General features: G+C 37.9%; 1 protein-coding gene across 3 annotated transcripts in view; it reads right to left on the bottom strand.

Moving 5' to 3' along the window:
* Positions 1 to 22,033, bottom strand: part of Naglu (N-acetyl-alpha-glucosaminidase) — a 192,890-nt gene that overhangs the window by 30,472 nt on the left and 140,385 nt on the right. For all 3 annotated transcript variants that reach the window (XM_076196766.1, XM_076196765.1, XM_076196764.1), the window contains 3 exons: positions 18,480 to 18,566; positions 14,727 to 14,855; positions 3,688 to 3,755 (listed from right to left, as the gene is read on the bottom strand). In XM_076196766.1, coding sequence (XP_076052881.1) covers positions 3,688 to 3,755; positions 14,727 to 14,855; positions 18,480 to 18,566 — 284 coding nt within the window. The remainder of the gene's footprint in view (positions 1 to 3,687; positions 3,756 to 14,726; positions 14,856 to 18,479; positions 18,567 to 22,033) is intronic.

Below are 22,033 nucleotides of genomic sequence, written 5' to 3'. Positions count from 1 at the left end.
CCATTTCTTCATCCAGGTATGTAAATGACACTTTGATTATTCTTATTGAATTATAAGTTTCTCCAAAAATTGTGTTTATATGTTTCTCAGGGTACATATTATTCATAATAATAACTCCCAGGTCCTTCTCATTTTCTACTTTTTTTTATTTCTTCCTATCCCAATTTATATGATCCCACTATTCTTTTTTTGTTTCTTCCAAATTCCATTATACTACACTTCTTGATATTGAATTCCATCTCCCACTTCCTACTCCATTCCCATACTTTATTAAGATCACTCTGAAGCGACTCACAATCTTCTTCAGTGTTCACTTTTTTCAAAAATTTTGCATCGTCCGCAAAGAAGCTCATATAACTTTCAATTCCTTCATCCATATCATTAATATATATAGCAAACATTATTGGGGCCAGAACTGTTCCTTGTGGAAGTCCACTAATCACTTTATCCCAATTGGAGTGTTTGTCTCTTATCACCACTCTCATTTTTCTTTCATGCAAGAAGTCTTCCATCCACTTCAGTAGTTTGTCCTGTATTACTCCTGCAGTTTATAATTTCTGAAGCAACTTCTTATGTGGCACCATATCAAAAGCTTTTTTCAGGTCTAGAATCGCACAATCAGCCCATCCATCTCTTTCTTGTATTACATCTATTAGTCTTGAATAGAAACACATTAAGTTTGTGATGCATGATCGTCCTTGTCTGAATCCAAATTGCCTTGGATTTAGTACTTTGTTTTTTTCCAAATGCTTTACCCATCTAGTTTTGATAATTCTTTACAGATTTTAGCCTGTAAGAGAGACCGGTCTATAATTAGTAGGGTCTTCCTTGTTTCCCCCTTTATATATTGGTACTATATTTGCTTTTTTCCAATCTTCTGGAACTTTTCCCCCTTTCAATGAACTGTTTATTAGGCTATGTATTTTGTCTGTTCATTCCTGCATTCTCTCAAAATCCAGTTTGCCATTTCATCCACCCCATGCAATTTTCTGATATCAAGATTACTTAAGTGTTTCATTATTTCATTTCTTGATACTTCTATCTCTTTCATAGGGAGAACTCTCTCTTCCCGTTCGATATCTCTACGTTGTATGTTCTCCCTTGTAAACACAGATTTAAAATGCTTATTCATAATTTCTGCCATTTCTATTTCCTCTGTGTATTCGACTCCTTGTCGTAGTTTCTCTAATTCTTGTTTGCTTTTCAGTTTGTTGTTTACAAATCTGTAAAATAATTTTGGTTGATCTTTACATTTTTCTATGACATCTTTTTCGCATTTTATCTTTTCTTCTCTGTGCACTTGTACATATTCATTTCTATAGCAAGTATATATTTTCCATTTTTCAGGTTTTCTTTTTTTCATTTTATCCAAGCTTTATCCCTTTTGTCTTTTAACTCCCTACATCTTTTGTTGTACCAGCACTTTACATATCCTTTTTCTTGCTTTTGTCTTGGCACATACTTTTCCACTCCTTCTTTATAAATTTTTGTCAAAATACTCCATTTCTCTTCTACTGTTGTTTCCTCCTTGTGTATTCTTTCCCAGTCTGCTTTTTGAAAGAATTCTTTTATTTTGTAAAAAAAAAAAAAAAAAATTCATACATTAATCTTCCCTTTCTATACTGTTCGCTTTTTTCATGTATTTTTCCTCATTTAGTTCCAGTTCAACTAATATGTGGTCACTTTTACTTATTGGTGTTTTATATTCAATCTTCTCCATTATTTCGGGTTCTGATGTGATTATTAGGTCCAGTCTCAATGGTTCTTCCTCATTTCAATACCTAGTATTCTCTTGTATCCATTGCATCATTGTATGGTCAATAATCATATCAAGTAATACATTTCCCAATAGGTCATCTCCACCCTTCACTGTCATCTCTTCCCAGCAGATTTCTTTACAATTAAAGTCACCCATTATAATTATTCGTCCTCCATCTTCCATTATCTTACTTAGTGTTATCCTTGTGTCTTCTAACACATTTTTGTGTTCTCTCTCTTCCCACGAAGCCATTTTAGGAGGCACATAATTTACTACAAACTTCCTGCTCTTCCTATCCTTGTCCTCCACTTCCATCGTAATCATCTCTACTCTATTCTTTCCATATGTGACATTCCTCACATTTATATCCTTCTTAGTCAGGAACATAACTCCACCCCCTTGTTTTACCTCTCTGTTTCTTATCCAACAATTATATACACCATGTCCTACACTGTTGGGTGGTAATGGACCTTTCAATTTTGTCTCTACAATTCCCATTATGTGTTTGAGATGAGGTGTCTGAGAAGTATGATAGGGATTACTAGGCTAGATAGAGTGAGAAATGAGGAGGTGAGGGGGAGAACAGGGATGGAAAGGGAGCTGGGAGATAGGGTTGATGAAAGAGTATTAGGATGGTTTGGACACATGGAAAAAATGAGTGAAGAAAGACTAGTAAAAGAGGTGTGGAAGGCAGAGGTTGAAGGAGTGAATACGAGGGGGCATCCTAGGATGAGATGGATGGATGGGGTGAAAGGGGCATTACAAAAGAGGAATGTCTGTTGAGGAAGGACAGGAGAGGACAGAAGATAGGGGTGAATGGAGAATGGTTATGTATGGATGATGCTGTGATGCATGAGGGGGAGTGGGTGGGGATGGGAGGTGAGGAAGTATGTATGAGAAAAATTTGATGCAGCCCGAAGGGATTTCTCCCTGTCTTCTCCTTTTCTGCATGAGGAGACAGGGGAGGGGGGGGAATTTATGAAGCAGCCTTGCTGTGGAAGTGCTGTGTCTTGCAACACTGCTTCTGACCCAGGGCAGTGGACAGGATGCAGGGAGGACCCATCATCCAGGAGGTGCCAAGATAAGATGGAGGGAGGAGGGTGGAGGGAAGTGGAATATGTAGGGAATGAAATGTTTGAAAAGCATGGAAGTCCTAGACAGAGATGATTTATTTAAGTGGGATAAGGGAAAAACAAGAGGACATAAGAAGAAACTCTAAAAGGACAGTTATAGAAGAGATCTGAAAATGAATAGTTTCCCAAACAAATTGGATGAGGCAATAGTTTGTGCAAAAACTATACAAGAATTTAAGAACAAACTTGATGCTGAAAGATACAAAGACGGGTCACTACAAGCATAACTCTCTTCCTGTAAAATATAACTAGGGGGGGGGGGGGCGAATTTATGAAGCAGCCTTGCTGTGGATGTGCTGTGTCTTGCAACACTGCTTCTGACCCAGGGCAGTGGACAGGATGCAGGGAGGACCCATCATCCAGGAGGTGCCAAGATAAGATGGAGGGAGGAGGGTGGAGGGAAGTGGAATATGTAGGGAATGAAATGTTTGAAAAGCATGGAAGTCCTAGACAGAGATGATTTATTTAAGTGGGATAAGGGAAAAACAAGAGGACATAAGAAGAAACTCTAAAAGGACAGTTATAGAAGAGATCTGAAAATGAATAGTTTCCCAAACAAATTGGATGAGGCAACAGTTTGTGCAAAAACTATACAAGAATTTAAGAACAAACTTGATGCTGAAAGATACAAAGATGGGTCACTACGAGCATAACTCTCTTCCTGTAAAATATAACTAGGTAAATATCATAGGGCCTTCTCCCCCTCAAAAGTGGAACAGTCAAGTCAAAGGGGACATTCATTCCACATTATCATAAAATATGTACAATCCCAATACAATTCAACTAAAACCTTACTGTAAAGCCTGGGAAACCTCTTGAATATATGCAGTGCGTATCTTCATGTACAGCTCGCTAGTAACTATCTGAAAAATCAAGAAATAAAATGATAAATGGATGAAAAGATTAATAAATAAAACAAACAAAAATTCTAAACAAATGTAGTATTAGTGGTGTTCATAATAATGTACTATCATACATATACCAAGGCTTTTTCTCCCTTACAAGGGAGGTAGCCAAAAAGGAAAAGGCATAAAATCATTCCCACCCATTCATCCCTGAATACACTCCACCCTCCCTCTTATCTTAGCACCTCCTGGGTGACGGGTCATCCCTGCACCTTCTCCACTGCCCTGGGTCAGAAGCAGTGTCGCAAGACACAGCACATCCATAGCAAGGCTGCTTCAAAATCGGCGACCCCCCCCCCTCTCCATCCCCCCGTGCATAAAAGGAGAAGACGGGGAGAAATCCCTTCGGGCTGTGTCAAATTTTGCTATCTCTATCTATTGATATGAAATGGATGATGTCAAAGTTCTCACTTATATGTATATAATACAAATTTGATAGTACATTGAAAAACAAAACAAAACAAAATGTACTATCAAATTTGTATTATATACATATAAGTGAGAACTTTGACATCATCCATTTCATATCAATAGATAGAGATATGGATAAGATCACAGCAACAAGGTAACAAAAACATTTGAAGAGGCTACAGAAAAAATACAACCCTAACTGCTCACAACTACTGAATAAAAAATAACTAAAATAGAAAGTAAACGAGATCAAACTGGAAAAAAAAAAAAAAAAGAGAGAGTATATGCTGTAAGACCACTATATACCAAGAGCTTTTTCCACCTAATAAGGGAGGTAGCCAAGTCAAAAAGCATGTACTCACTCCCAAACATTTCACTTGTACCCATTGCACTACCATTCACCACCCTTTCCTCCCTCTCATCTTAACTCCTTGTTGATGAAGGGTCATTCCTATCTCCCACCCACTGCCCTGGGTCAGAGGCAATGGCAATAAGACACAGTACATTCACAGCAAGACCACTTCACTTAATTGGTGACACCTCCTCTCCATCCTCTCACATGGAAAATAGAGAAAATGGGGAGAAAACACTTTGGGCTGTGTCAAAATATCATTCACATATAACCACTCCCTACTCCCTCCCCATAGCACACCCCCCTCCCATCTTGCATCACTGTATCATGTATACACAGCCACTCTTCACTCAACCCTATCTCCTACCTACTCCCTTTCTTGCTCAACGTACATTCCCCTTTAGCTCAAAGCCATCTCATCCTTCCACACCTTTTACTAATCTTTCTTCATTCATTCTTTCCATGTGTCCTAACCATCCCAAAACTCTTTCATAAGCCTTATCTGCCATCTCCTTTTCCACCCCTCCTCACTTCCTCATTTCTTGGTCTATCCAAACTTGTAGCCCCTACCATACTTCTCAGCCACTTTATCTCAAACACATTTAAATGCCTCTCTGCTTCTCTTTAATTCCAAGTCTCTGCCCCATACAGTGTCTTATGAATAATCATCCCATTGTATAATCTCTTTGCATCCATTCGTAGATGCCTATTTCTCATTACACTTTTTAATACTCCCCAAGGCATTTACTTGCTTCTCTTAATCTAAAATTTACCCCTACCTCCACTCCTCTCTTTCCTACCACATGTGACCCCAAATACCTAAAACTATCTACTTTCTCTACCATCTCTCCTTTAAGACTTACTTCCAACTCTCTGCCATCCTCTAATTTGTATATTTCATCACCTTACTTTACCCACATTTACCTTCAACTTTCTCCTATCACATACCTTCCCAAACTCCATCACTAATTGCCTTAAATCACCCTCTAACTGCCACAAGCACTGTCATCTGCAACCAATAACTGGCTCGCCTCCCACTCTTCTCTACTTTCTTTCACAATCTCCAGTCCCTTGTCCATTACCCTTGCATTTACCTCCTGCACCATCCCATCCATGTACACACTGAACAGCCATAGCAACATGACACACCCCTGACACAGGCCAACCTACCTTAAACCACTTGCTCTTTCCATTTCCAATTCAAACATATGCTCTACTACTCTAAAACTCTTGACTGCCCTTAACAGTTTTCTCCCAATCCCATATATCTGCAATACCTCCCACAATACCTTCCTGTCTAGCCTGTCATAAGCTTTTTCCAAATCCATAAAGGCCAAAAAAATCCTTACCTTTTCCTAAAGCTTTCTCACATATCATCTTTCCCACAAAAATCTAATCCACCCAATACCTACTTTTCCTAAACCTACATTGCTCCTAAACATTTACTCCCTCTATTTCTCTCCTAATCCTTTCAGTCAAAACTCTCCTATAAGCTTTTCCAACTACACTGGGAAAAATACTGGGAAAAAATACAATATATGGGGGGTAATGTAAATTATAGTAACAGCCATTAAACACTTCAAGTTAAACTCCCCCTACACATGAAGCAGTTGGAGCAACCCAAGGAAACACACCATGCACACATACTGTAATGCAGACAGTCACAGAAATACTACAGCCATACTTTGACACACTCAACACCTGGTTCACAAACAGATTCAAAATAGTCCCAATCAAATCCACAGCCACACTTTTCACTAACTTGACAGCAGAACACAGATACATACCACAACTCTTTATCAACAACACCCTCATATCATCCAGAAGGACAGCAGAATATTGCAAAAAGATCTATATACTATTTTTGCATGGAGCCAAGAATGGAAAATGAAGTTCAATACCAAAAAATGCAAAGTACTAGAAATGGGAAATAGGGGCAAAATGCCATCCCTAAACTATTCCTCAGGAAGCAAACACATTACAAAAGCAAAAGAAGAGAAAGATTTGGGAGTGTTGATAAAAGACAACCTGTCACCTGACAAACATATCAGTAGGATTGTGTGAGAGACATATGGACTACTGTAGAACATTAAAGTGGTTTTCCATTATATGGATGAAGAGATGATGAAAAACTCATAAAAAACCTGATACTTCCAAGATTGGAATGTGTGTCAGTAGTATGGTCCCCACACAGAGTGAGAGATATAAGCAAGATTGAAAGAATACATAGGGCAGCAACCAAACTGGTCCCCAACCTGGGAGATAAACCATATGAGGAAAGACTAAAGGTACTGGGTCTGCCAACCTTGAAAGATCAAAGAGAAAGAGGTGACATGATTACAATGTTCAGGTCACTGAAGGTGATAGATTGCATTGAAAGAAGAGACCTCCTGATTAAAGCTGGAAGGGCTTTAAGAGGTCATGGGAGTAAATTAAGAAAGAACATAAGTCGAAAGGGTGTGAAGGAATACAGTTTTGTATAAAGATGTATATGTGGAATAGCTTAGGTGATATAGCCTAAGCTCAAACAGTACATGAGTTTAAATCTAAATATGGTAATTGGAAATCAAAGATATAGATTAAGTTGGAACCATATATGAATTTGGGTCTAGGTATGTTAGACCCCCATCTCCTATTCTCTAATTTATCCTACCTAACCTTAAATTCATTTAGTTTCAACTAAATCTATATACTTGATTTCCAATTATCATATTTAGATTTGAACTTGTGTATTGTTTAAGCATGGACTATATAATTTCCTAAGCTGTTCTAGGTATTTATGCATCTGTATGAAAAATGTATTTCTTCACATCCTTTTGACATGTGGTCTTTCTTAATTTGCTCCCATGACCTCTTAAGGGTGGCATAGCACTTCCACTTATAATGAGACATTCAGATTAATGATAGAAGGCTGATTTTTCTACCACAAATTGTGCATGTCACAGTGGTAAATTACCCCAAGTTTCACTGTTTTACATACACAATTGTAGCTGTAATAAATGTCAGTATTCATGAAAAGTGGGGTTTTCTAATTACCAGCAATGGGCCTCTTCCCCACTCTCTGCAGTGTTTCTGGTCATAAAGCATGATGGTACAGGCATTTTAGAATGCACCAGGTGCATAATGTTGCTCATCTGTCTGCTTCAAGCACTTGCGTCTGAATACAGAGGGTCGAAACGGTTCCCTCTTTCTGTCCATTCTTTGGAGGACAGGCCTCATAGTACTTACTGTGGAGTACAGATTGGTGCTAAATGCTGCTGCTTCATATCCTATATTGTAGGTGAGTACTGCATATGCAACAGCAAAGTCTACAACTACTTTGCACAGGTTCTTTACTTTGGGGCAATACTTCCAGATCCGACAATGCAAGGATTCGTTCAGATTTTGGGTCTTACCCTGCAAGCATCTCTTGAGAAGGGTTTGTTCTGTTAGGTGTTTATACACACCCTTTAGCTTTTCTTTTCCTTTCTTATCACGATTCAAGCTGATGATCCTCTCCTCTGGGGATCGAATGACTGGCCTCTTCTTTCCTGGTGGTGTGCAACACACACATTGTTCAATCTCTTTCATATTATCCATACTGACAATAACATTCTCTGTGTTATCACTCTCTGCACTTTTTTCAGTGTTTGGAAACAACTATTTCCGCTTACAAGCACTTGAAGTGGACGGTACAGCGATGTCAACACTGTCAGCTGGCTGTGTTGTGGTAGGCATGGATTTTAAACATTGCACGCGTAGCAGATCAGCTGGCTGGGGTGACTCACCTCTATTGACACTTCTGGTTGCCGGCTTCCTTCTCCGCCCTTTATTGGCCTTTGCCATATTTCCTCTTCTAAGTTCCAGCACACAAGATCACACAATAAAAGAGAATAATCTGTCAGTGGTGAAGTGTTACTTTCCTCCACACTTGTACAACACACTACCATGCTTGCTTTCGCTTTCACTAGTAGTGGAGAACATGCCAGAAGTCTCCAGAACATCACACAATATTATAGACAAAATATTATTACAAGAGGAAGAGGAGGCGAATCAAGTAGAGAAGAAAAGGTAAAAGGTGCAGATGGAGAGATGATAATGGAAGAGAAGTCAGTAAGGGGAAGATGGGCAGAATATTTTAGGGAGTTGCTAAATGTGAAGGAGGAAAATGTGAAATGGGAAGGAAAGATTGCTGCAGTGGGAAGTGCGAAGAAAATGAGAGTGATGAATGAGGAGAATGGAGGAGAAATAAGGAGGGATGAGGTGAAGGCAGTTGTTAAGATGATGAGAGCAGGTAAGGCACCTGGTCTGGATGGATGCCATGCGGAATGTCTGAAGAAGGGAGGTACAGTGATGGTGGACTGGTTGGTGAGGTTATTTAATGTTTGCTGGAGAGAGGGTAGAGTGCCGGAGGACTGGAGGAGTGCCTGTATAGTTCCACTTTACAAGGGAAAAGGGGACAAGTGTGAATGTAGTAGTTTCAGAGGGATTAGCTTGTTAAGTGTAGTTGGGAAGGCTTATGGGAGGATCTTGATTGAGAGGATTAGGAGAGGAACAGGAGTAATTGGTGAGGAACAGTGTGGATTTAGGACAGGTAGAGGTTGTGTAGATCAGATCTTTGTGGTAAGACAGATATGTGAGAAAGCTATAGGAAAGGGGAAGGATGTTTTTTGGGCTTTTATGGATCTGGAAAAGGCTTATGATAGGGTAGACAGGAAGGCACTGTGGGAAGTTATGCAGATATACGGGATAGGAGGAAAGCTTCTGGGAGCTGTCAAGAGTTTTTATGAGAGTAGAAGAGCTTGTGTCAGGATTGGAAATGGAGAGAGAGTGAGTGGTTCGAGGTAAAGGTGGGACTTCGTCAAGGATGCGTTATGTCGCCCTGGCTGTTCAACTTATACATGGATGGGGTGGTGCGAGAGGTAAATGCAAGGGTAGTGGGCAAGGGATTGGAGATGGTTAAAGAAAATGGAGAAAAGTGGGAGGTGAGCCAGTTGTTGTTTGCGGACGACACTGCGCTTGTGGCAGGATCGGAGGAGGGATTGAGGAAGTTGGTGGCAGAGTTTGGGAGAGTATGTGATAGAAGAAAGCTAAAGATAAATGTGGGTAAAAGTAAGGTGATGAGATGTACAAGGGGTGAAAGTGGCAGTAGACTGGAAGTGAGCATTATGGGAGAGCGACTGGAGGAAGTGAATAGTTTTAGATACTTGGGTGCAAATGTGGCAGGGAAAGGTGGGGTGAAAGTGGAGGTAGAATGTAGATTGAGAGAAGCAAGTAAATGCCTTGGTGGATTAAAGAGTGTAATGAGGAATAGACATTTGGGAATGGATGCTAAGAGGAGACTGTATGAAGGAGTGATTGTGCCAACAGCACTGTATGGGGCAGAAACATGGAACATAAGAGAAGAAGAGAGAAGGAGTTTGAATGTGTTTGAGATGAGGTGTCTGAGAAGTATGATGGGGGTTACTAGGCTAGATAGAGTGAGAAATGAGGAGGTGAGGAGGAGAACAGGGGTGGAAAAGGAGCTGGGAGATAGGGTTGATGAAAGAATATTAGGATGGTTTGGACACATGGAAAGAATGAGTGAAGAAAGACTAGTAAAAGAGGTGTGGAAGGCAGATGTGGAGGGAGTGAACATGAGGGGACGTCCTAGGATGAGGTGGATGGATGGGGTGAAGGGGGCTTTGGGGAAGAGGGGAATGTCTGTTGAGGAAGGACGGGAGAGGACAGAAGACAGGGGTGAATGGAGAATGGTTGTATATGGATGATGTTGTGATTGCATGAGGTGGAATGGGCGGGGGATGGGGGGTGAGGTAGTATGTGTGAGCAAAATTTGACGCAGCCCGAAGGGATTTCTCCCCGTCTTCTCCTTTTATGCAATGGGGGGACGGAGAGGGGGGGTCGCCGATTTGATGAAGCGGCCTTGCTGTGGATGTGCTGTGTCTTGCGACACTGCTTCTGACCCAGGGCAGTGGACAAGGTGCAGGGATGACCCGTCATTCAGGAGGTGCTAAGATAAGAGGGAGGGTGGAGGGGTGTGGAGTGTATTCAGGGATGGAATGGGTGGGAATGATTTTATGCCTTTTTCTTTTTGGCTACCCCCTTTGTAAGGGGGAAAAAGCCTTGGTATATGTATGTATTATTACAACTTACGTAGATTATTTTGTGATATCATGAACATGTGTATGTGACGTCATAATGTAAACAAAAGAGGTATTTCACTTTTTTTGCCCAAAAACATAGTAAAAATTGTGCAATATCTCCAAAACTTCGCTGAGGTGTTGCCAACATATCAAGCTTTTTTTGTGCTCATTTTCACAATTTTTTTGTAATTTTTCATCTTTTACCCTTCTGAAGCGGTACGCCGTCCTTAACCACTTCCATACGGTGCCGCCTACGTAGGCGGCATGAGGAGCAAGTGGGTACTCGCAGATGCCGAAGTCGCCATCTTGATTATATTTATTGTAGTCATACCTACGTAATTTTCATTCTCTCTAAACTGGCTTCATTAGTTTTCTATGGTTATCAAAATACACGGGTGAAAGAGAACGGACAATTGAGCACTGACTTTATTTTTTATAATGTGATTATTATGACGCAACATCGCACGTCGGGCAGCTAATGCTGCCAGACATGCAATGTGCCCCGGCGGGAAGAGGTTAAAGCCCTCCCATCTGTAATCACATCACCACTTTCTCTTCAATCTTTCAAAGTTAGTAGACCCAATACTTTTAGTCTTTCTTTGTATGCTTTATCTGCCATGCTGGGTACCAGTTTGGTTGCTGCCCTTTGTATTTTCTTACAAAGGATTACAAAGGCAGAGCATGCTGACAGGAGACCTTTTGGTCCATATCTACGTCAGATACGAAAAAAAATCATATTAATGATAAACAAACAAATGAATAAATAAAAACTATCGTAATGTAAATAATAAATAAAATAAATAAATAAATGCATAGGTATAGTTAGATAATAAACAGGTAAATAGTAAATAATAATAAATTGACATAACTAATAATAAATGAGAATCAGACAAATAATAATAAACAAACGGACAAATGATAACAAAACAAATAAACAAATAATATAAAATAAATTATAGTCATTACAGCATCTTGCTTAGGTGTTTATCTAAATGATTCTTAAAGCTTCAAACTGAACTACATTGCACTGCCTCTGTAGGAAGCTTATTCCATTCATTAACTACACGGTTGGTAAAGTTGTTTCTACCCACTTCCAAATTAAATCTATTTCTGGACAGTTTGAGACCATTGTTTCTTGTTGGATTCTCATTCAGTGTGAAAATGTTGTCACTTTTGATGTCAATTCCCTTTAGAATCTTAAAGACCTGTATCAAGTCACCTCTGAGTCTACACTTTTTTAAGGAAAACAGATACATATGTTTTAGTCGATATTCATATGTTTTATTTTTGATATTTGGAATCAGTTGGTAAGTTACTATGGCACTTGTCATATGATTGCTGGGTTCAAGTCCTTGGCAGTACTGCATTTCAATTTCTGCATGTTGGCCTCCATTGGGTCTCCCGATGTTGATGACTTAGAATTAAAGTGTATTGCGGTTGTTAAAATGTATCTCTAATCACTGGGACCCATTCAGTGTTGTACAAACACTTTCCCATGTTTGTATACTTCCAATTGTATTATCATAGTGGAGATGGGTTGAACGCAAAATTTCATATATGTGTATGTAACTCGAGCATATAAATATATAAAAAAAGTTGCGCTCAACTTATATCTCTCTTGATAGCGTAGTTGGTAAGTTACTATGGCACTTGTCATGTGATTACTGGGTTCGAGTCCTTGGCAGTACTGCATTTCAATTTCTGCATGTTGACCTCCATTGGGTCTCCCGATGTTGATGGCTTAGAATTAAAGTGCATTGTGGTTGTTAAAATGTATCTCTAATCACTGGGACCCATTCAGTGTTGTACAAACACTTTCCCACATTTGTATACTTCCAATTGTACTATCATAGTGGAGATGGATTGAATGCAAAATTTCATGTATGTGTATGTAACTTAAGCATACAAATATGTAAGAAAAGTTGCGCTCAATTTATATATCTCTTGATAGCGTAGTTGGTAAGTTACTACGGCACTTGTCATGTGATTGCTGGGTTTGAGTCCTTGGCAGTACCGCATTTCAATTTCTGCATGTCGGCCTCCATTGGATCTCCCGATGTTGATGGCTTAGAATTAAAGTGCATTGTGGTTGTTAAAATGTATCTCTAATCACTGGGACCCATTCAGTGTTGTACAAATATATATATATATATATATATATATATATATATATATATATATATATATATATATATACACATATATATATATACATATATACATATATATATATGTATATATACATATATATATATATACATATATATATATATATGTATATATATATACATATATATATATTTGCTGACACCTCCCTTCAAGCCCAAATGGAGAAAAACATTACTTGACATCTTCAACCACTCTTGGCTATACAATAAAAATCCAACTATCAGGAAAAAAAAAAAATCATGTAATACCCATATCAAAACCAAATAAACCACCAGAAAACCTTGCCTCCTCCAGACAAATCTCACATCTCTCCACTAAATACAAATTAATGTAAAGATCAGCTATGTATCTATATGCCAAAAAGGTTCTTCCTCTTTATAAGGAAGTTAACCAGCCAAAGCATGCACTCACTTTCCACCTAGCCCACACCCACTTGTTTCCCTTTTAACAATCTCTTAGATCCTTGTGGATGTAGGGTCATCCCTGCATAGTGACCACTGCTTAATTTGGAAGTAATGCAGTATCACATAGCATCCCCTCAGCAGGGCCCAACAACCAAACTGGTTTACAACCACTGCTTTATTTACATAGCAACACTTCCTCCTCATATCCTCATGAGTAAATAGAAAAGACAATGAGAAACCACTTCAGGCCACATCAGCTTAAACATTCACTACCATTTTCCACTTGCACCTATCCCTTACCTTCTCCCTGTTCTGTTCAACAGAGCTTTTACCCAAGGCTCCATTTACTTCATCCATCTATACATTCCATTCTCAGTTTTCTCCTCAAATTCAATCTATCCACCTCTGCCTTCCATACTTATTTGTAAGTCTTCACTTATTCTTTCCATATCCCCAAACCATTCTTTGATCAACCCTATCTGCCAGCTCCCTTTCCATGCCTGCTCTTCATCTCACCACATTTCTTACTCTATACATCTTGGTAACTCCCACTACACTTATCTTTGATTTCATCTCAAACACCTTTAAATTTTTCCTTTCTGCCTCCCTTACATTCCAAGTCTCTGCCCCATAAGTGTCGTAGGCAAAATTACCCATTCATACGATAGTGAGAACTTACTTAACTGGGACAAAAGAAACACAAGAGGACATGGAAAGAAAATAAAAAAACATAGCTATAGAAGAGAACTGAAGAAAAACAGTTTTCCTCATAGAGTTTTGGACACTTGGAACAAACTGGACAATGAAATAGTATGCGCAAAAACCATTCATGAGTTTAAAAACAAACTAGACACTGCAAGATACAAAGGCGGGACAACACGAGCATAGCTCCCCTTCCCGCAAAATACAACTAGGTAAATACAACTAGGTAAAAATACAGTCTTCTCAATTAACTCCCCCATACACCTTATTAACTACACTTAATGGACAAATTTCTCTAAAACTAATACATTCATATTTATCCCCTTCCCTTTGGTATAGTGGAAATATACATACAGCTTTCCAGTTCTCTGGCACTTCCCTCTTCTAAGCACACATCAAACAATCTCACAAGCCAATCAGTGACTATAACAGCTTTGTGAGACACTTCATGACAGGTGCTTTTCCAGCTTTAATCACCTTCAATACTCTATGTATCTCATCTTTTCCTACACTCCTATCATTATCTTCTCCCAAAACAGTAATTTTCCTTGCATCTCTAACTGCCACAATCAAACTTTCCATAACCTTCTCTACATTCAACAAATCACTGAAATAATCTACCCACCTTCCCCCCACTGCATTGAATTCTGTCTGAATCTTCTACCTTTTCCTTTCTGCCTGACTTACCCCAGCTCACTCTTTTCACTTCATTCCAAGATTTTTTTTTTATCAATTTATACAACCATCAAAATCAAATTAAGCTACTGACCTGCAATATCTGACGGGTGATGTCTACTAAATCATGTTGAAAAGTAGGCTGGGATGCAATGTCCTTGTTGCCAGATTCTTCCACAAATATATCCCATGCCTTCACAACATCTTTTACTTCATACCAAATCTGTAATCAGAGCATAAGAAAATTCAAGACTGTGTGTGTGTATGTATGTATATATATATATATCTATTATATATACATATATGTACATAATATATATATATATATATATATACATATATATTATATATATATATATATATACATACAATATATACATATACACACTTGTGTTTAGTGGAATTTTTTCATGTTAATTTTTTTTTTTTACTAAAAAAGAGGGGGGGGGGGGTAACACTGTACATGTGTAATGTTTTTGAACATGTTACAATTCATGCATTTTTGGTGACCATAACTTATCTGGCAGAGCTATTTTCTCATGGTACCTTTGGCTAACTTTAAGAGTACCATTAAACTCTTTTAACCTGCCTCCTGTATCCTACATTCTTTCTTTCTGTTGCCACATGAATATTAGAACTTCATTCACTATGTATACCACTTATAATCTACAAAAACTTTAAATAAATGAAAAATTGACAATAAAATTTTTCCTTTCTCCAATCTGAATGCAACTTCATTTGCACATGTTTACATTGCTGAGGTATTGCTCTCCCAAGTATATTTGATGGCTTATAAGACAGGCTTCTAAGACACACCTCAATTTGGGCATGCATCGTTTTGGTACATGCATGATTAAGCTCTTTCCCTTAATTTCTTCCTGACTGGTGTTGTTTCATATGAACTGCAGGTAAGTATGACTTGTTATACATTACTACCTTGGAAAAAAAAAAAAAAAAAAAAAATTGTGGTGTAGAAGTGATCACCACTGTAGGCGAGAGGCCAAACACAGAGTATGGGATCCAGTGTATTTAAGGGAGTGGTGCATCACTTTAGAGTAGGTGAAATTAAAATTTCAAATAAGTATCTAATGAACTTAGGCATAATTACCCCTTACATTAGTGAATAATTCCTCAGAGGATTGTGTTCCTCCCATGTATATATAAGGTATAGTGAAGATTTAGTGAATATATAGTGAGCTCTAGTGAAGCTCTGATTACTTAATGGAAAACCCTTCCACATCATTCAGCTTGGTATGAAATGAAAGCTTAGAGTCTGGGGAACAAATATTATTGAGTACGGTACATTTTATCAAACTAACACCTCTGTTTTTTTATTAATCTGTTTCTCTGAATAATAAAAAAATGCTACAAAATTCAGGTTTCATAAATTAAAAGGAAAAGAAAAACTTTAAATTTCTATCTTTTACTGTAGAAAAAAAAAAAAAAAAAAAAAAAAATTATTTCAAATGAAACAAAAATGACAAATATCCATAAAAAACAACCAAAGATATTACAACAGAAAGAACAAAAACATAAATTTTACAGGACGGGGATTTAAATTTTCACGACCATTTGTTTGATGGTTGCGATGTATAGCAAATCTCCAATTTTCTCTTCTTTGCTGATGAGGTGTGAGGTGAGGGTGAGTGGTGTGGGATGGGTGGAAGTGCAAGGTGGGCATGGCTAGTAGATGCTTGCAGAGTGCTGGGGGCAGCTGTGCTGCTTTTCTCCTCTTTCTTTTTCCTTCTTGTTTCTATTTCAGGCACTCACGGGCCCTCTCTATATTCTGCTGCTTCATTCTCTTGTTTCTTGTTAATTTTCCCATAATCACAGCAATACAGGATGAGGAATCAAAATTGTTGCATACAGTGAGAGCGCCAGGAGCGACATCACCTTCCTTTGATCTTTTCAAGAGTTCTGATGCCCTGTCCACTGTCTTGTGGGGTATGCTAGTGGGAGGAGTTGCCAAATATCTCCATAAATACAATTCTGTAGCAAAAAACGAAATAGCTATAGAAATGTTGACACTATTTCAATACACAGAATGTTTTTTTTATGCAATGGGGTTGCCAGAGGTTGCCAAAATTTTATCTATTTTATTCTGTATAAAAATAGAAATGAAATACAGTTGTATAACTTTGAGTGTTGCTGCCATCATAGAGATTCTTTTGAAATGTTTACCCAAATTTCACTCATGTACCAGAATTTTTTGAATGATCGCTGGTGGTGCTCCCTTAATGTTTTGCCCAGCAGGGTTCCTTCAGAAATAGCATAGTAGACAAACATTTGACTCCTTATATAGCCCGAGCTTGTGAGGAGAAATGAACATGAAATTGGTGTAAGCACAATATGTGAAAATTGCTTGTAAGGAAAGGAATAGGAAAAGGTAAGGATGGTTTTTGGGCTTTTATGGATCTGGAAAAGGATTACGACAGGGTAGACAGGAAGGGACTGTGGGAGGTACTGCAGATATATGTGATAGGAGGAAAGCTGTTAAGAGCAGTCAAGAGTTTTTATGAGAGTAGTAGAGCTTGTGTTAGGATTAGAAATGGAGAGAGTGCTGAGAGTGTATCATCCAGGAGGTGCCAAGATAAGAGAGGGAGGAGGGTGGAAGGGAGTGGAATATATAGGAAATGGAATGGGTAGGAGTGGTTTCTATGCCTTTTTCTTTTTGGCTACCCCCCGTGTAGGGGGAAAAAGCCTTTGGTATATGTATGCATGTATTATCATTATTGTCACATCATTATTGTTATGAAAAGGCAAGGAGAAAATGTGTAGACGTAATATAGTAGTTTTATCTCTGATTGTTCATGAAGTAATAACCAATTTTTATGGGGAAATTTTTTTTAGTTTATGACAAGCTTGCATAAATAAATCATAAGGTCTAGTAGGTGCATGTGTGTGCATGTATTTACCTAGTTGTATCTTATGGGAAGGGGAGCTACACCCATGTGTCCTGCCTCTGTATCTCACTATATCTAATTTGCTCTTAAATTCTTGTATCTTTTACACACACTATTGTTTCACCTAGTATGCTCCATACATCCACCAATCTGTGGGGAAAGATGTTCTTTTTCAGGTCTCATCTATAACTGTCCTTTCTGAGTTTCTTTCCATGTCCTCTTGTGTTTCTCTAATCCAAATTTAGTAAGTATTCTCTACCAAGGACTTCTATACCTTTCATAATTTTGTAGATGGTGAACAAGTCACCTCTTTCTCTTCTTCGTTCCAGAGTCAGTTATTTTAGTTTTGACAATCTGTCTTCATATGAGAGTTTAGATAGTACTGGGGCCATCTACATAGTTGCTCTCTGGATTCTCTCAATTTTCCTTATATTCTTTTTAGTTCTGGGTGATCATAGTGTCACTGCATACTCCAATTTTGGCCTTATCAGTGCGAGTAGTATTTTTTACACTTTTTTTTACTTCCTTCACACTAATTTTATGTAGTCCTGATATCCTTTTTTTTTTACTTTTTCCAATCCCATTATGCTATATTTCTTAATGTTGAAGTCCACTTCCCACTTCTGACTCCATTCCCAAATCCTGTTCATATCTCTCTGCAGTGAATCACAGGGCAATGTGTGAAATGAAGGGATGACCTGTCATCCAGGAAGAGCCAAGAAAAGAGTGAGGGAATTGAGGGAATGAGGGGTGGTGAATGGGAGTGGAGTGGGTGGGGATGAAATGGGAGTTAAATTATGCCTTTTGACTTTGGCTACCTCCCTTGTAAGGGAGATACATATATACATACCTCCCTTGTTATGTATGTATATATCATTCCCTTTTTCTAAATCAGTCAGGCCTTAGGATTTCTAATGTGAAAATTCAATTAGTTTGTTACTTACTACAGGTTTTCGGGAGAGTGTAGGACGCTGTGTGAGGACCAGCTGGCCATGGAAGCGCACGGGAACAGTACAGTTATATACACTTCCCTGCAAAGAATCACTGTTAGTGTTTCTGATGCCAGTATACTTTTCATATAATAAGAAAAAAAAAATAATAATAATTTGCAAGAAAGAACATCCCACCACAATTCTCTACAACCATGAAAACAATGATACCTATAAACCAAACAAAACAAAGCACTAGGAATAATAAAAAAAACTCACTAAAATTATATTAATAGAACATTGAAACCCAAATCCTCCCAATAAAGCACCACATGAAACTAACAAGCACACAATTCTATGTAAAAACCCTCAAATCCACCAATTCATCCCATCATATATCACAAGCACAAACAAGTAAATACAAAAACAGGTCGACACGAGCATAGCTCCAGTCCCGTAAAATACAACTAGGTAAATACAACAACAACAAAAAACACAATGGCAGCATAGTAGTCAAATATCTGCAACAACATATTACTAACAAATACATACATACAAAAACTCATACACACACACACGTACATCGGATACATGGTGAAGATTGGAACTCCGGAAAAGAAGTGCAATTTTCGTGGATCTCAATGATGAGGGAGTACCTTGTTGTATTAGTAGGGGAGGGGGAAAGCTCGTGGTGTAGTGGGAAGGTGAAGAAAAAGGAGAGAGGGATTATTGAGGAAAATGGAAGGAAATGAGGAAGGGGACGAACAGGCCCCGGATCTTAGGAGAGGTGTAAACAAACGAGGGCCAGAATACACAGACAAGGAACAAGGAAGCAGAGGTGTCAAAAGCAGAAATATAGATAATAGCAGCTCAATGGAAAGAGAGGATAACTGCATTTATGGATTTAAGGAGGGAAGAGGTGACAACCTCCCCTGACTAGTAAATCTAGAGGAGAAACTAAAAAAAATGAACGAAGAATGAAAGGTTAGGTTTGACCAATTATCACAGGTTACCCAAAGAGTCGATAAACTGGAAGAACTAAAGGAGAATCAAAACCTAACCAAAGAAATAGAAGAATTAAAAAGACAGTTAAAAGAAGTAAAATATGAGAATGAGGAATTAAAGAAGAATAATAAAGAAAATGAAGAGTCCATAGCAAAGGAAGCACAGGGTTGGAGGAAAGTCCAAGAGAACAACAAAGTGGTATTTAGAGATATAGTGACACAACAGATGAAAGGACAAACTAAGGACAGTTATTAAGTGATGAGAGAAAAAGATAATATAGTAAGAGACTTAGCAGACAAAAATAAATGTATAATTATATTAGGGATGGAAGAGAAGTATAATCCAAATAGGACCACAAGAGTAAAAGAGAAAAAGGAAAATGTAAACAAGATATTAGAGGTAGTTCAAGAGGATGGACAAGAAATAGGGAAAGAATTTGAAGAAATATATTGACTAGGGAAATACAATACAGATTACACTAGACCAAATTCAGGTCACAAACAACAGCAGAGAATATCTTAGCAAAAACAGGGAAACTAGCTGACAGTGAACAATATAAACAAGTATGGATAAAGAGAAATTAATAAAGAGGAAAGAGAGGATAAGAAAACAAAAAGACTAGAGGCTAAGGGAAAAAATGAGAAAAGAACTCAGAAAGAGAGAAATTCTATTGGAGAGTAGTGGATATGAAAGTGAGGAGATGGTTCATAGCAGAGAAAAATGGAAAGGAAACAGAAAACAAGATGGAAGTAGCAGAAAATTAAAAGTGTCTTACACAAACATAGATGGCTTAATAACAGGTTTGAACAAACTGAATGATTACCTGATGGAAAAAGAACCGAACATAATGGGAATTGTAGAAACAAAATTGAAAGGTCCACTACCATCCAACACTGTAGGACATGGTGCATATAATTATTGGATTAGAAACAGAGAGGTAAAACAAGGGAGTGGAGTTATGTTCCTGACTAAGAAGGATATAAATGGAGGAATGTCACATATGGAAAGAATAGAGTAGAGATGATTATGATGGAAGTGGAGGACAAGGATGGGAAGAGCAGGAAGTTTGTAGTAAATTATGTGCCTCCTAAAACAGCCTTGTGGGAAGAGAGAGAAAACAAAAGATAAATAAGATAATGGAAGATGGAGAAAGAATAGTTATAATGGGTGACTTTAATTGTAAAGAAATCTGCTGGGAAGAGATGACAGTGAAGGGTGGAGATGACCTATGGGGAAATGTACTACTTGATATGATTATAGAACATACAATGACGCAATGTATACAAGAGAATACTAGGTATAGAAATGAGGAAGAACCATCGAGACAACCTAATGATCACATCAGAACCCGAAATAGTGGACAAGAAGATCGAATATAAGATACCAATAAGTAAAAGTGACCACATATTGGTTGAACTGGAACTAAATGAGGAAAAATACATGAAAAAAATGAACAATATAGAAAGGGAAGATTGATGTATGATTTTTTTTTTTTTTTTTTTTAAATAAAATAAGAGAATTCTTTCAAAAAGCAGACTGGGAAAGGATACACAAGGAGGAAATAGCAGTAGAAGAGAAATGGAATATTTTGACAAAAATTTATAAAGGAGTGGAAAAGTAAGTGCCAAGACAAAAGCAAGAAAAAGGATATGTAAAGTGTTGGTACAACAAAATATGTAGGGAGTTAAAAGACAAAAGGGATAAAGATTGGATGAAATGGAAAAAATGACAAAAGACCTGAAAAATGGAAAATATATACTAGTTATAGAAATGAATATGTACAAGTGTGCAGAGCAGAAAAGAGAAAGTATGAAAAAGATGTCATAGAAAAATGTAAAGATCAACTAAAACTATTTTACAGATTTGTAAACAACAAACTAAAAAACAAACAAGAATTAGAGAAACTACGACAAGGAGTCGAATACACAGAGGAAATAGAAATGGCAGAAATTATGAACAAGCATTTTAAATCGGTGTTTACAAGGGAGAACATACAACCTAGAGATATCGAGTGGGAGGACAAAGTCCCCCCTGTGAAAGAGATAGAAGTGACAAGGAATGAAATAATAAATCATTTGAGTAATCTCGATGTCACAAAATTGCATGGACCAGACTGGATTTTGAGAGAATGCAGGAATGACAGACAAAATACATATTCTAATAAGCAGTTCATTGAAAGAAGGAAAAGTTCCAGAAGATTGGAAAAGAGCACATATGGTACCAATATATAAAGGGGGAAACAAGGAAGACCCTACTAACTATAGACCAGTCTCTCTTACAAGTACGATACCTAAAATTTGTGAAAGAATCATCAAAACTAGATGGGTAAGGCATCTGGAACAAAACAACGTACTAAATCCAAGGCAATTTGGATTTAGACAAGGACGATCATGCATCACAAACCTAATGTGTTTCTACTCAAGTCTAATAGATGTAACACAAGAAAGAGATGGATGGGCTGATTGTGCATTTCTAGTCCTGAAAAAAGCTTTTGAAAAGGTGCCACACAAAAAATTGCTGACGAAATTAGAAACTGCAGGAGGAATACAGGGCAAACTGCTGAA

The sequence above is a fragment of the Oratosquilla oratoria genome, chromosome 13, assembly GCF_046742065.1.
Source record: "Oratosquilla oratoria isolate Oo_2021 chromosome 13, ASM4674206v1, whole genome shotgun sequence".
Lineage (NCBI taxonomy): Eukaryota > Metazoa > Arthropoda > Malacostraca > Stomatopoda > Squillidae > Oratosquilla > Oratosquilla oratoria.
This window is presented reverse-complemented; position numbering and strand designations above follow the sequence as displayed.